The following is a 13,685-nucleotide window of genomic DNA, read 5'->3' as shown; positions in this document are numbered from 1 at the left end:
ATTCATAACAACGCAATATATTAGACTTTCAAAGAGCTTGTTTACTAGAATTTTTAATTGGAGAACTATGATCAACGTCATTAGGAAGGCGAGCCCACTGGGCGCGCGAATACCATTCGAGTGTACGTCGTTTATGATACACTCAATTAAAAGAAAAAAAAAAACCTGTTATCGTCATTGATCTGATTTATGAGCCGCAAAGAACCTGGTACAAACAAGCCTCCGCTATGAACCAATCGCGTGACAACGCGGGTTTTGCCGTTCATCCGCGGACCTGATATTTAAAGCGAAACTCGACGCGCGGCCCACGATAATCACGGAATCGCTGTCATCATCGAGAGATTCCTTTACCGCATTTTTCGATTTCAAAATACTATGGTAAGATCAAGAAATCATTCCTTTCCGGAAATTATTTTTTCAATTTTACCTATAATTTTTGTAATTAGATAAAATGTACACTTGATTATTCGATACATATAATTGCATGATAATTATACAAAAATCAACATTTCTCTAATCCTTTATTTTATGATATACTTTAAAGAAAAAAAATTGTAATTGTTATATTTTTTCCTACAATTTTTTATTATTTTTTGTTCAGCATTTGTATGTTCACATCTCGAAGAATAAATTCCTTTTGTTTCCAGACCAGCTACACCAATAAAGGGCCTCAGGTAAGCGTCTTCTCTTAAAAGGATGTTTCCTCGGATGAAATTATTTTTTGTTATGTATATGTGACACAAAATCTACGTTTTTCAGCCTGTCGGTGGAAAATTCCTCAGTTTCGATCACATAAGATTTTGGGTCGGAAATGCAAAGCAGGTAAATTATCATACAAGATATTTTTTGATATGTATAAATAAGCAATAGATGTTATAAGAGATTCGAAAATGCAATAAAAATTCATATAGGAATTCATATATTCAATAAGATTTTTTCTCAAGTTATAACTTTTTAAATCTCACATCATCATAGCTGTAGCATAGAAGAATGTTTATATGAATTTTTTCTTACTATTTTTTTACTTTCAATCTATCTCTACAGTATTTCTCACATATCAAGAAATTGAAACAAGTCTCATATGATTATAATAATCGCACGTGTACACGTGAAACTGTCAATTACAGGCCGCAAGTTTCTATCAATGCAGGATGGGATTCAAGCCACTGGGCTATCGTGGCTTGGAAACTGGTTCCAGACAAACAGCCGCGCACGTCGTGAAACAGAATAAAGTGAGTAATTTTAAATAAAAAAACAGAGACATAAAACATAATGTTAGCGTTAATAGGTTTATCTTAATTTAATAATTTATGACTTATTTAAGAGACAAGTGTTTCGTTCGAAACAGACATTAATCTTCCGGTGCATAGAATCTTCTAATCACACAATTCATATTCGTAGATCGTATTCGTATTCGAATCTCCGTACGAGCCTGGCAATAAAGAAATGTCAGAACATCTCTCCCGACACGGGGATGGCGTCCGAGATGTGGCGTTCAGCGTCGAAGACATCGACACAATCGTGAAGGTAAAAGAAAAATTATAAAATAAAATTTCCTCTGTATGAATAGAATTTTTATATCGTGATAAGATAAAACACTTCTTTCTCGAATTGGGAAAAATAGAAATACAAGTAAAAAATGTTACAAGTCTATCAAACAAAATTATGGTTATAATTATTTTTAGCTTTAACTCTATTTTAATCATTTATTTAAATTTAATTATTTACTTTAATCATTTTTTATTTTTTTAATAGATAGCTAAAGAGAAAGGCGCTAAAATAGTGCACGATATATGGGAGGAAAGTGACAAGTACGGCACCGTGAGGATGGCGACTGTTAGAACCGTAAGTATTTAAAAAAAAAGTGCGTAATACTTTTCTATTAAAGAATTGCATCGAACTTTTTCTAAATCATTAATTCATTTCGTCATTTTTATCATAGTATGGCGACACGCTCCACACGTTCATCGACAGGACAAAGTACAGGGGCTTCTTTCTGCCAGGCTTCATGAAGGCACCGGAAGATGTTCTCCTTAAACAATTGTATGTACGCAAAAGCGCAAAATCCTGCATAGAAATAAAATTAGGATTATTCTATCTTACAAAAGATTCTAAAATATTTTAATAACAATATACTTCACAAGATAGAATTTCAAAAAATATCTCTTGTTATAAAATATTTGCAATATATTCTAAGAATAATCTTTACAATATACAAACATAACATATTTATAAAACATAAATATAGTTTTCGGTATTATTGTAATATATGTTTATTCTCTAAACTATATCGACACATTTCTGTCAATAATTCTAGGCCTCAGACATATTTGAATTTTGTGGACCACGTGGTGGGTAATCAACCAGACAAACAGATGGAACCCATTGCGAAATGGTATGCAAATGTACTTTTGAACGTATAAACACATTTATGTTAATAAGAAGGCATAACTTTTTCAAGTGCATAATTCTTTTGGTTTTACATAATAGTGATGCAATGTTTATGTCACGCAAATCAGTTTATTAATATCCGGATAAAATATATTAATGCAATAATACATGTGATAAAATGTATAACATTTATGATAAAATTCGATAGATTTCATGAAAATCAAATCTTTTCAAAATCTCTGCCAAAAATAAAAAAATATTTTTAGCTAAAAAAAAAATAATAAAGACTCTTTCTCTTTTAGGTATGAAGATTGTTTGCAGTTTCATAGATTCTGGTCGGTAGACGACACGCAGCTGCATACAGAATATTCCGCACTGCGATCTATCGTGATGACGAACTGGGAAGAGACGGTAAAGATGCCGATCAACGAGCCCGCACCCGGAAAGAAACGCTCTCAGATCCAGGAGTACGTCGAGTACTACGGCGGCGCCGGCGTGCAGCACATAGCCCTTAACACGAGCGACATTATTACAGCGGTAAATAATTGAACGTTCTAAAAAAAAAAATCTGCGTATTGTGCATAACGCGCATAGACTAGATGAAAATGTGCAACACAGGCCATGTTCAGATAACTACTGTCAGTACAAAAAATCTATGATATATGTAATGTGAACTATAAATTTTTAATACCGATTATATCGGAATATAGCCATACATATTTAGTAATTTTAAAAGTCAATTTTTTTATTGTAACCGACTATTAATTATTGATTATTATATTGATACGCATTACGTTTTGCACAATTATAAATTATATATTTATTTTATATTAATATATAATTTTTATTAATATTAATATAAATTTTTATCAATAATCAGTTTCTTCACTGAATGATTAAGATATTTTCTAAAAAGATATATCGCTCATACGCAGTTTATCACACTTTATTATGCAGATAATGAATCTGCGTGCCAGAGGAATGGAGTTTCTCAACGTACCCGATAGTTATTACGAAATGCTAAAAAATCGCTTGAAAACCAATGGCACGAAAATCGTTGAAGACTTGGATATACTGCAGGTACCTTTATTGATAGCGGACTGAAACTCTGATACATTAAGTTGTAAAGTGTACTAGTAATTCCATTGCGCGCATTATCGCTTTGCAGAAATTGAAGATACTAATCGATTACGACGAGAACGGCTATCTTCTACAAATATTTACGAAAAATATGCAAGACCGGCCGACGCTGTTCATAGAAGTCATACAGAGGCGCAATCATAACGTATGTATCGAGAAGATGTATAAAGCACTCTAATATTTTATGTTCTTAAATCTGTAAAACTTTTTGTATAATAATATGTAAATTTGGAAGAAATTTGTTAATAATTGAAAATTTATTGTATTATTACCCCGTTTTAGGGTTTTGGCGCTGGCAACTTCCAGGCATTGTTCGAAGCTATCGAATTGGAGCAGGCAAAACGTGGAAATTTATAGACTATTAACATTATTAATATATTTGAATTACTATTATAAATCCTTTATTTCTCTCTTTCTTTCTCTCAGCAAGTAATATTAAAAAAGGGCGAAAAATGAGTATTTTCAGTACTTAATTATAAAACTACTCTTATAATTTTCTATAATGAAATATCACATTAAAAATGTATTATGCTACTTTTTCGCTTCAAAATTCATTCGGCACGGTCACATTACCTAAATATCCTACTGCATCATCAATGATAATAATTTGCACACATCACAATAGAACGATGTGTTTCGTCGTGATCGACAAAAATGTCAAGGTTTTATTTTTTCGCGTCTTTTTCGCTGTGGAATATAGATAATTAATTTGTCCGATTAATTCCGTACTCTGGTATATTTAATGGCCAACATTTTTGTATTACAAAAATACACAGCATTAATGTAAAAAATGTTACAATACATTTTGAAGCGTAGTAATGCAAATATATTACCTGCCGTCAAAAATCAAACTCTCCCGATCAATGAGACATCTATGTGTGGGTATGTGTATGTATGTATATATATGTTATCTGTTTGCGTGTTGTGCTAGTACGTATTACTAAGAAATGTAAATTTGTTTTTCGAAACAATGTACTTATATATGTACGAAGAAAAGCGACGCAATTATTTAAATTGTGTTATCTCAATGTTTCTCGATTTCTTTTCTGGTTTTTTGTGGCCAAGATATATGCGGAAATATATTCTTCATATAAAACTCGTGATATTATCTAGAAATAATGGGGATAGGTATGTGATCGTGATGAGAGAGGGTTATCGATGAGATTAGGTGGCTCACTTATTAGCTCGCGATCTCCAGGGTCTCCGTCGCCCGGCAACCTGCCTGTCGATCACACACTTCGCGGAAACCAGCCCGATCATCCTCGTTCATGCCGAATCATGAATGCCAAGGCGAAAGATATCGTGCTGACAATAGTATGAATTTCCCATCGGCTTCAACACAAAACATTGTGAGAAGGCGTGCGGTGGGTCTTCGTCTGCCTGTAAATTAAGAATGTAAGTTTGTATATTTTATACAATACATACACATAAAGATAGATGTTTAGAACATGTGAAGATAAAATAACATTAATGTTAGTGCTAATTAGTTGTTTCTGCAATAATATTAGATACAATATAACTGAGTTAAAAATATATAAATAACGTACATCTCCAAACATTGATATGTAAATCATTGCAGCCTAATTATTATTCCAATTTGTTCAGCAATTTAATCTTATACTATGTTAAGCCACTTTCTTTCTAATAGTTAGATTAGTGGTTTCACAAAAATAAAAGTGCGAGCTTATGGCTTACACGTATCTGAGATCTTCAAAAATTAAATAAACATTTTCCATGCAAATCTCTGCACTTTTTGAAGCATACAAAAAAGTGACAAAAAATCATTCCTGTTGTTATATAACGTGTAATTATTATAAATTAAATAATTGTAATTATTATAAATAATTAAATATATACATTTTTTTTAATTAAAAGAGATATATTGATTAAAAATAAATAAGAAAATACCTCTTTCTCTACTTAAGAATATAAAAATATTTAAAAAAATTAAATTGTAAAAATTAAAAAAAAATGTAATAAAATAAATAAATAAAACTATTTTGGGTTATTATAATTAATAATTATGGCCATAAACTTCTTATAGCCGTGATTGTAATGCAGATTTTTATTACAATGTAAGAATATCTTATGGATAGGATTGCAGTTGTGTGCTAACCAGGATAAAATAAAAGCCATGTACAAGGAACGCAAAAAATAATGTAAATAATGAAAAATATGTGAGCAAGATATGTGTACATTTTAACATTCGCAACAACAGCCAACTCATGTTGCACATAATGCGGGAAAACAATCTCTGCAGGATGCTTGCGATCGGAAATATCGGGCGAAGCTTGCCTGTCAACGCGATACGCAAAGCAACGAAAGGGATTTTGCGATACCTGATGCCTAAACCGTGTCGTGTAATGCGAGTCTGAAGATGTCGTGCTGCACGTAAAAGCTGGTACCAATCGGCTTCAGGACAAATGTCTGGATGTACGCGTGAGGCTGATCTTCATCAGTCTGCCCGATCATCAACAATAATCACTAAATATTTCTATATTCTATTTCTATAGTCTTTGGTAATTTGAAATAACTATAAATTGCTTAAAACTAATCTTTTGTTCTGTTTTCAATGTTCTTTTTATTTTCATTTAATATCTATCCATATAGATTGAGTCATAATTTTTTTATAGAAAAAGATCCTACAGTAGCTACACATCTAATACATAAACCTTCATTTTTCATAAAATTATATATATATTTAAGTAATATATTTAAGCTTGCAGAAATATTAAAAATTGAGAACACATAGGAATTAAATTACTGAACCGATTGGTTTAGAGACATATGTCACATGTGAAAATGTACAAGATTGCAAATACTTTGTTCCGCATCTTTTGCATCGGAGACAATCCTTAACAAGAAATTAAAGAATATTTGTTATTACAATTCTTTTCTTACCTGCAGCCTTCCTAATACGTTAATGAGAACTCCACCGTCAAACATAGGTTGTGAATCAATCGCTGTTATTATCCGATTTATTTTTTGAAACGATAAACTCTAAAAAATAAAAAAAAGAATTAATATATGTTAGGATAATTAAATCAATGATTTTTATTTTATATAAAGCAAGAATAGCAAAATAGAAAGATGGAAGATCTCCAAAATCAAAGTGGAAAGATTAAAAACATATATAAATGCAGACATGGGAGCGCAAAATTTAAAGTATTTAAATTATAACAAGTATCTGATATGTTTTCAGTTTTGTATCTATATTCTTTATCTATCCGACTTATCTTTCCATTTTAACTTAGAAAGGTTCTAAATATTAACAATATTTTGACCTCAAAAAGATATATAATCTCTTTATTTACAAACATATATAAACTAGTTACAGGGGCAGAAACTGATTCTTGTATAAAAAAAAAAAAAAAAAAAAGTCAAGAAGTAATCTACTAGGGACTAGGTAAGGAGCGCGAGCAAGAGATGCGGGGGGGGGGGGGTTTGAAAGAGGGAGGAGGAGGGCGGGGAATAATACAATATAACTGGAGATAACACATAATTGCAGAAGCTCGGATGCCCGAGCGCAAGAGTGAACTTTTCTACTACTCACAGTTAATTTCTCCATAATTTTGATAGCGCCCTGTATCTGCAAACCCTCGAACGTCATGAAGGACGTCTCGGTCTGTAAAAGGTTATGTCAGTGAGCGCGAATGGGAGAGCGTTTGTGGGCGAGAACGGAGGGACCGAGACCTCGGAGACGGAGCCCGAGGACGGGCCAGGGACCGACTGCACTTACGTTGTACATATTTATGAGGTTCGGCCTCTGCGTCGGGTCGTCGAAGAGCGCGTAATATTGCTGGACGAAGCCTTTGCCGATCGCCTCGTACGGCACGTTCATCGCCATGGTTGCGACCAGTGGTCGTCGATGTAGCTAGGGGACCGGGAAAAAAAAAAAAAACGCTGAGACGCCGATTAACGTGCGGCTCCTATTCTTCCTCTTCCTCTCGTCCTCCTTCGCCTCCGCTGATACGTCTTGCCGACTCGGAGATCTTACGACCGTGAAACGGCGCCGTACATCCCTCGTCCTCGTGTCGAACGGTACTCGAACGGGCAGGAAGTCACATTCGCGATATATCGACGTATCGCGATATATCGATATGTCGCGATATGTCAGAACCCGCGAACGGTTCTCAAAGGAATTTGCGAGGGCAAAGTTCGAAACGGAGAGGACTATGCATTGAAGATTGAGAAATTGGACTAATCGGGACAAAAATGTAGCTCCTTTCGTTTTGAATAGGCAAATTTCAATCTTTAATCCCTTCAATTAATTACTACTATTCATATTTTAATCGCACTTAAATCGCGAGAAATTGCATTGAACATTTTAATTGATACTCATCATCTATTGAATTAAAACACTATTATACAGTATACTTTTTTATAGAACACATTTAAATGCTTATTACGTTGCAACAACAAATTATTTTGGTATTTTGATATATTTTTATATTATTTTTTTCTCTTTTACCGCGCTTTTATATATGTATATTTTCTACGGAAATTCAGTTTTTAAATCGTTCCCCATTTTTTGGCTTTCTTCTCGAATCGAAACAATTTGATTCTGACTGATAATCGATACTGGAATTATTCGATTCTTATCGATTACATTAAACTTTTCGATAATACCTTAGTCGATTTTTATCCATCGATTATCTTTTGCATAAATGGATTCGTGTCATCTATATAATTTCACTCGCGTTTCTTTTTTAAATTGAATCGTACATAGCATTTTTACACAAGGATATATATATATATATATATATATATATATATATATATGTATATTTTTATTTCTCCCTCATCGTCATTTTACCACAGATATATTTATACATGCAACATATATATTATATTTATATTAGTAACATTACTTGTGTCGCCACTTGAGTTTAATGAGCGTTTTATTTTCGTTTGGGGTGTGGAAGGACGTTGCTTTCGTCTAACGGCATGTATGTACATACACATTACAAATACTGCATGCTTTTATATCGCACAATCGTACGATAAGCACGAATAAATAAGATAATAGATAGATCTCCCTCGCCACGCGCGCGCGCTCCTCGGATTTCATTTGCAGGCGTTCGACGATTGAAGATAATACGACTTAATTTTTGCAATGAGCGAGACGCGCGCAAGTAACACTCCTGCGATGTGCGACAGACATTTCAAAGAGAGATTCGCGAGTCGTATTGTCCATTGATGCAATTGAGATCGCGCTTTTTTTAGAAGGACAAAAAAACCGATGAGCTAAGACTCGATGACGCATTTTCTCGCAAAAACCATTTTTTTTCGAAAATTGAATTGGTAAATGTTTATTTATGTCTTTTATTATTTCTTTTTCTCTCTGTCTCTCTTCTTTTCTTTATTTTGTTTTTTATAATCAATAATTATGTTGCAAACTGTTTTTTTTTTTAACCGTTTTATATGACTGTAGTGCAGTTGCATGTATAGTGGATCGTTGATCGTTGCATAACCCCGCGGCATTGCAACACCATTGTGTCATTAATGTCGAAGGCATTGTTACATCGCGTCTGTTTTCGCCTTGTATTGTTGTATATGTGTATACATGTGTGTGTGAACATTCTTCGGGAGCTATAAAGGTTGAAATTTTAATAGAGTTCCATCGTGATGAGCGAATCGGGCAGACGATATAAAGAGCGATAATTTTTTTTTTTTTTTTTTCTTTTTGAAAAAAGTATATCTCGAATGAAGTATTCACGCGTAAATTGACATTATCGGGTTAACAATACAGTGACATGAAACGAGCTAAAAGATAAGCCTCTATTGAGCGCGCTCTAGGAAAACATAAATCTAGTAATATATTGTATGTACACATTATATAATAATCTATCTGGATTGTAAAAATTAAACACACGAATATGTTCCTAGAATATCGAAGTAATGTCTCTGAAACGAGCTATCCTGCTTGTTCATAAATTAATTGCTCGACTTTTAGGTCGGCAGGTACAACGACATTACGAGGCTGTTTAAAGAAAGCAACGAATCGTCGCGCGACATTGACCTGATTAAAAATGATAAGAAGAAGAAGATTGTCTTTCTTTCTCTTTCTCTCCTTCATTAAGTTTCACGCTGTTTCATTTTCCAGAATTGAAACTAGGCTAGCGCAAGGTCCTTGCTGACGTTATACATGTATACAGAGCGCATTTTATGAGAGAGAAATCAGAGACCTATCGAGAGGATGTCTCCTCCGTCCTCTTCTAAAAAGTATCGCGGTTACGCAAAGAAATTGTTATAAAAGAGAAAATGTACGATTGGAACGAGTCGCGGACGAAAGGCGCATCGGAAATCGAAATGACGGTATTAGAGAAGGCTCGAGGCTTTACAGACTTTACACGAGTGTGGCGTTCTAATTATAGCCAACAGACCTCTCTGCCGTTGCCATATGGAGCACGTTCGGGCAGAGCGCAAAGGGTTAAACAACAGGCTTCGTCCAAGCCTGTTTCCCGGCGCTTCCCGTAGCCGATTGGCATTCAGCGAGAATCGGCCGGTCCACCGGCCATTAATTGCCCATTATATCGTAACGTGGGTGGGCCGCGGAGTGCGATATTCACCGCTCCTTCCTCCCCCTGTTCTTCCTTCTGCCCGACGTCCTCGTCGGGCACAGCGATGGGACGACGGATTCTTTTCGTTTCGGAAAAAAAGAAGTACCGACTACCAGGTCTTTATACATATACATATATACAATCTTATTCTCGGTTCTCTTCCTCGCGGATATTTTCGAGGAGAGACACAGAAACCTGTTTCAGCTCGGTACAGTTTCACCGATACGCGTGTCGCGTTCTCAAGGTTCATCTCTCGATACGCGTCGCCGGCTCGACCCCATCGCTAGCAACCGCATAAATATATACGGACAGAAGAGGCATGGATTTAATGAAATGGTTTGGCGCGACCGGTCGTGCCGTTGTCGTCGTTCATCGCGTGTATGTATATATATATATATATATATATATATATATATATATATATATACACATATATATTGTGTTCCAGCGACCGTGCTCACGTGACACTCGGATAGATTTGCGTCAATGGTGACCTCCGCGAAGCTCGCTCCGCGACCACGCATACCATGCTGCCTGTCGTGCCGCTGCACGCGTACACGCGTGGCGTGGGACCGGCGACGAACGAAAGAGCGGCGTGCGAACAAGAGAGAAAGAAAGAAGAGAGAGAGAGAGAGAGAGAGAGAGAGAGACACATTTTTTCGTCTTTTTTTCTTCGGGATTCAATCTCTTTTTATAATCGAAAACAATATTTCTATATATATATATATACATACGTGAGTAGCTTATTGTCAAATACCAAGTAGCACGAGTCGAAAAAATAAAAGTTTGAGAAATGAGGATCTTTGCGTTCGCTTTATCATAAGAATACATCAATGATTTAATTATTTATGCAATCTGATTGATCTTGAAGACTGAATTCATTGCGGTTACGATGCCTAGCACTTGTTCATCTTGTTCTCAAATTTTTTAATAACTCGAAATCGAGTTTGGGTGGACTTGTGGACACTTGCATCTGAGCCACTCATAAATGTTTGTTGGCGGAAATAATAATAATAAGTAGTCAGTCGGTTATTTATTTAATATTTTTTAAGAATTTTTTTTCGACGATTCTCAGTTTACGTGGTCGTTCGTCAACCCGAACGCGGTTGTGGACAAAATTTCCACGTTCAATAACGCCAATTTATACGGCAAGTATAAATTAGCGGCCCTCGTTAGCGCCTTCGCGGCTCCTCTCTTCGTCTTTTCAGCGCTGACGAGCGTGAATTTCGAGCATAGTGGATAAACCACCACTATGAAGAGCAGCAAAACCCGAGTCTCTCGATCGTATTATCGGATCCGGTTTTGACAGATCGCGAACATCCGTAAAAGAAGGAAGATGAAAGAAAACAGTTGTCGAGAAAAATAAGGAAAAAACTAGTAACGTCGACGTCAATGGATGTAATTGCCACAACGAAAACACGACAGGAATGCTTTTATTTCGCAGCCGTGCATCTTGCGTTACACACGATATCGAAAGTCACGTATCTATCAGAGGCGACAGAATTGTCATTGATACCGATTATCGAGTATTTCTGCGTGCGTGTGTCACATGTCTCATGCCTATCTATAAATAGTATCATAAATAATACATCGCGTAGTCCACCACGCTCGCATTCTCGCAATCGAATAGCCGAATTTTTATTTTCTTTTTACAATCTCGAACATTCGCGAAATTGATCGTTGAACACCGCATAGATGTAAATTTGCAAAGGCTCGGGATAGCGGGATTCCGGAACCTGTTTCGCGAATTACCGGCTTTTATTTTTAAACATCTTCGATGCAACCACATCAAGGCTTCATTAAATTGCTAATCGCACACGTCAATGCGCAGATAAGACAAACGATAGGCATGCTTAGAATCCGCATATTACATCAGCTCGACTGTCGAAGAATATATTTATTCGTAAAAGTATATACTTAATATAAAAATGTCGCATTTTTCAAACGCGGGAGTCCCATCACGAGACCTACGGAAATGCCGATACTTGTGCGCGGAAATATAATATATTATCGCAGTTTTCAGTTGTCGCGTTCGGATTAGATAAAAACAGGAGGAAGGCGAAAGGCAGGAAGGAAGATAAATTTGTCATGGACACGCATACAATATGCCATATAATAATTATCGAAAATGAAAAGAGAAGCGTGCTTCACGGATGGCCGCCACCCACGCGTAACAAAAACAACATTTACACAAATTACAAGCTTCCTCCTCGCTTCCCCCCTTCACGAGTATACTTGCGTATACTTGACGAAGAAAAAAAAATGAAAATATCAAGTTCTAGCAATCTATGTTTGTTAGGTCGATAATATACGATTTTAATTATTATCGCGGTTAATTAATGAAGCAGTCGTCATTGTGGACGCAAGTAAGTTCCGGTCGACCTAATTAACTTTTTTTATTTTTAAATCTTTCTTTCTCTTCATCCACGTGTGTATATTCACGCAACAGTTTTCTCTTTCAATCTAGGATATATTAGATTTTTAATCCTTCAAGGATTTCGTCTTAATTATCAATTTTAGCCTAAAGATTATTCAAATTCGTTGTCTGACGTCATTACTTGGAACTGGTGAGAAAGCTCGACGATACTTTTCGAAGAAACAAATTTTGAAATACATCCCGGATCGATTCCAAAATAGCAAGCTCTTTCTCTTTCTTTATTCAAATAAAAAAAAAAAACTCACGAAATCGAACGGGAGCTAATATTTTCGCGACACGGTACATCGGACATAGTTGTTATCATTGTCGGTTGCGCGATGCACGCGTGGGTGTGTACTTGTCCAAGGGCGACTTGTGCAGCGAAGTCGCGCTCGATTAACGCTAAGAAGGAATAATCTCGTTAAAGATGCTGAATTAAATTATATCTTGGACCGAAACGTGTGTCGTTTTAAGGTCTCGAAGGCAGGAAACGTCATCGGCATTGCTTTCAATCCTTGTCAATCTCGCAAACACGATTTGCATTTTGTGCATATCAAGTATTAATGCTTTAAGAAATATGAATAATGAATAAGTATTTCATCATACAAACTTGTATACAAGATTCGAAAAAAATACTAGCAAGATGATTCACAAATAATTGCAAATTGCTATTACGGTTTCCTTAATTAAGCCAGGATGTATGTAATTGCGTCTCTTGTATCTTTCGCTATAGAAAATTAACGTTATTATTGATGCAAATAGTAGATGTATTTTATATCTTTTTTTATATGTAAATTTATTATTAATCCTATTGCAATATTTAATGATTTTTTTTCTTGAAGCTTAGTGAGGTTTATGTTTGTAATATACAAATTTCTCATATCGGATGACGCCAGGAGTCTCGTAAACATCGATACGAAAACACGCGTGTTGAAGCTCTATCGCTACCGCGGGTCGATACGTAAAGGTGAATATACATAAGCGAACCGACAGCGAATGCAAATTTTCAGATACTCGTGTTGGTTTGTTTGTTTGTTTGTTTATTTACTTGGTTTCGCGACGTACTAAACATTCCTGTTGCATTCTCATCTATATTGCACATGTTGAGTTTTCTTTGACGTACCGCTATACACAAGCGGATGCGTTGGAACGTGAATCAAATGCTGACAAAAAAA

At 35.4% G+C, this 13,685-nt stretch overlaps 2 protein-coding genes across 3 annotated transcripts; one reads left to right on the top strand and one right to left on the bottom strand.

Moving 5' to 3' along the window:
- Positions 1-255: 255 nt before the first annotated feature.
- On the top strand, positions 256-3,928 carry Hpd (4-hydroxyphenylpyruvate dioxygenase). Its single transcript, XM_072889680.1, has 12 exons — positions 256-378; positions 648-674; positions 760-822; positions 1,128-1,232; positions 1,402-1,527; positions 1,756-1,845; positions 1,943-2,043; positions 2,318-2,395; positions 2,694-2,928; positions 3,349-3,471; positions 3,560-3,676; positions 3,814-3,928. The coding sequence occupies exons 1-12, from the start codon at positions 376-378 to the stop codon at positions 3,886-3,888; spliced, it is 1,143 nt and encodes a 380-aa protein (XP_072745781.1). The 5' UTR covers positions 256-375; the 3' UTR covers positions 3,889-3,928.
- A 152-nt stretch (positions 3,929-4,080) lies between these two features.
- Ntf-2 (nuclear transport factor-2) lies at positions 4,081-7,588 on the bottom strand. 2 transcript variants are annotated; one of them, XM_072889682.1, is made up of 5 exons: positions 7,271-7,588; positions 7,085-7,156; positions 6,433-6,531; positions 5,871-5,991; positions 4,081-4,911 (listed from the first exon to the last, which is right to left on the bottom strand). In XM_072889682.1, exons 1-4 carry the CDS (start codon positions 7,376-7,378, stop codon positions 5,878-5,880), a joined length of 393 nt encoding a protein of 130 aa, XP_072745783.1. In that variant the 5' UTR covers positions 7,379-7,588; the 3' UTR covers positions 4,081-4,911; positions 5,871-5,877. The 2 variants fall into 2 exon arrangements, with proteins under 2 accessions (XP_072745783.1, XP_072745782.1); XM_072889681.1 differs by lacking the exon at positions 5,871-5,991 and having other exon boundaries at positions 7,271-7,585.
- Between the last annotated feature and the right edge of the window lie 6,097 nt (positions 7,589-13,685).

The sequence above is a fragment of the Anoplolepis gracilipes genome, chromosome 4 (assembly GCF_047496725.1).
Source record: "Anoplolepis gracilipes chromosome 4, ASM4749672v1, whole genome shotgun sequence".
NCBI lineage: Eukaryota > Metazoa > Arthropoda > Insecta > Hymenoptera > Formicidae > Anoplolepis > Anoplolepis gracilipes.
Note: the sequence above shows the minus strand (reverse complement) of the source record. Positions and strands in the feature narration are given on the sequence as shown.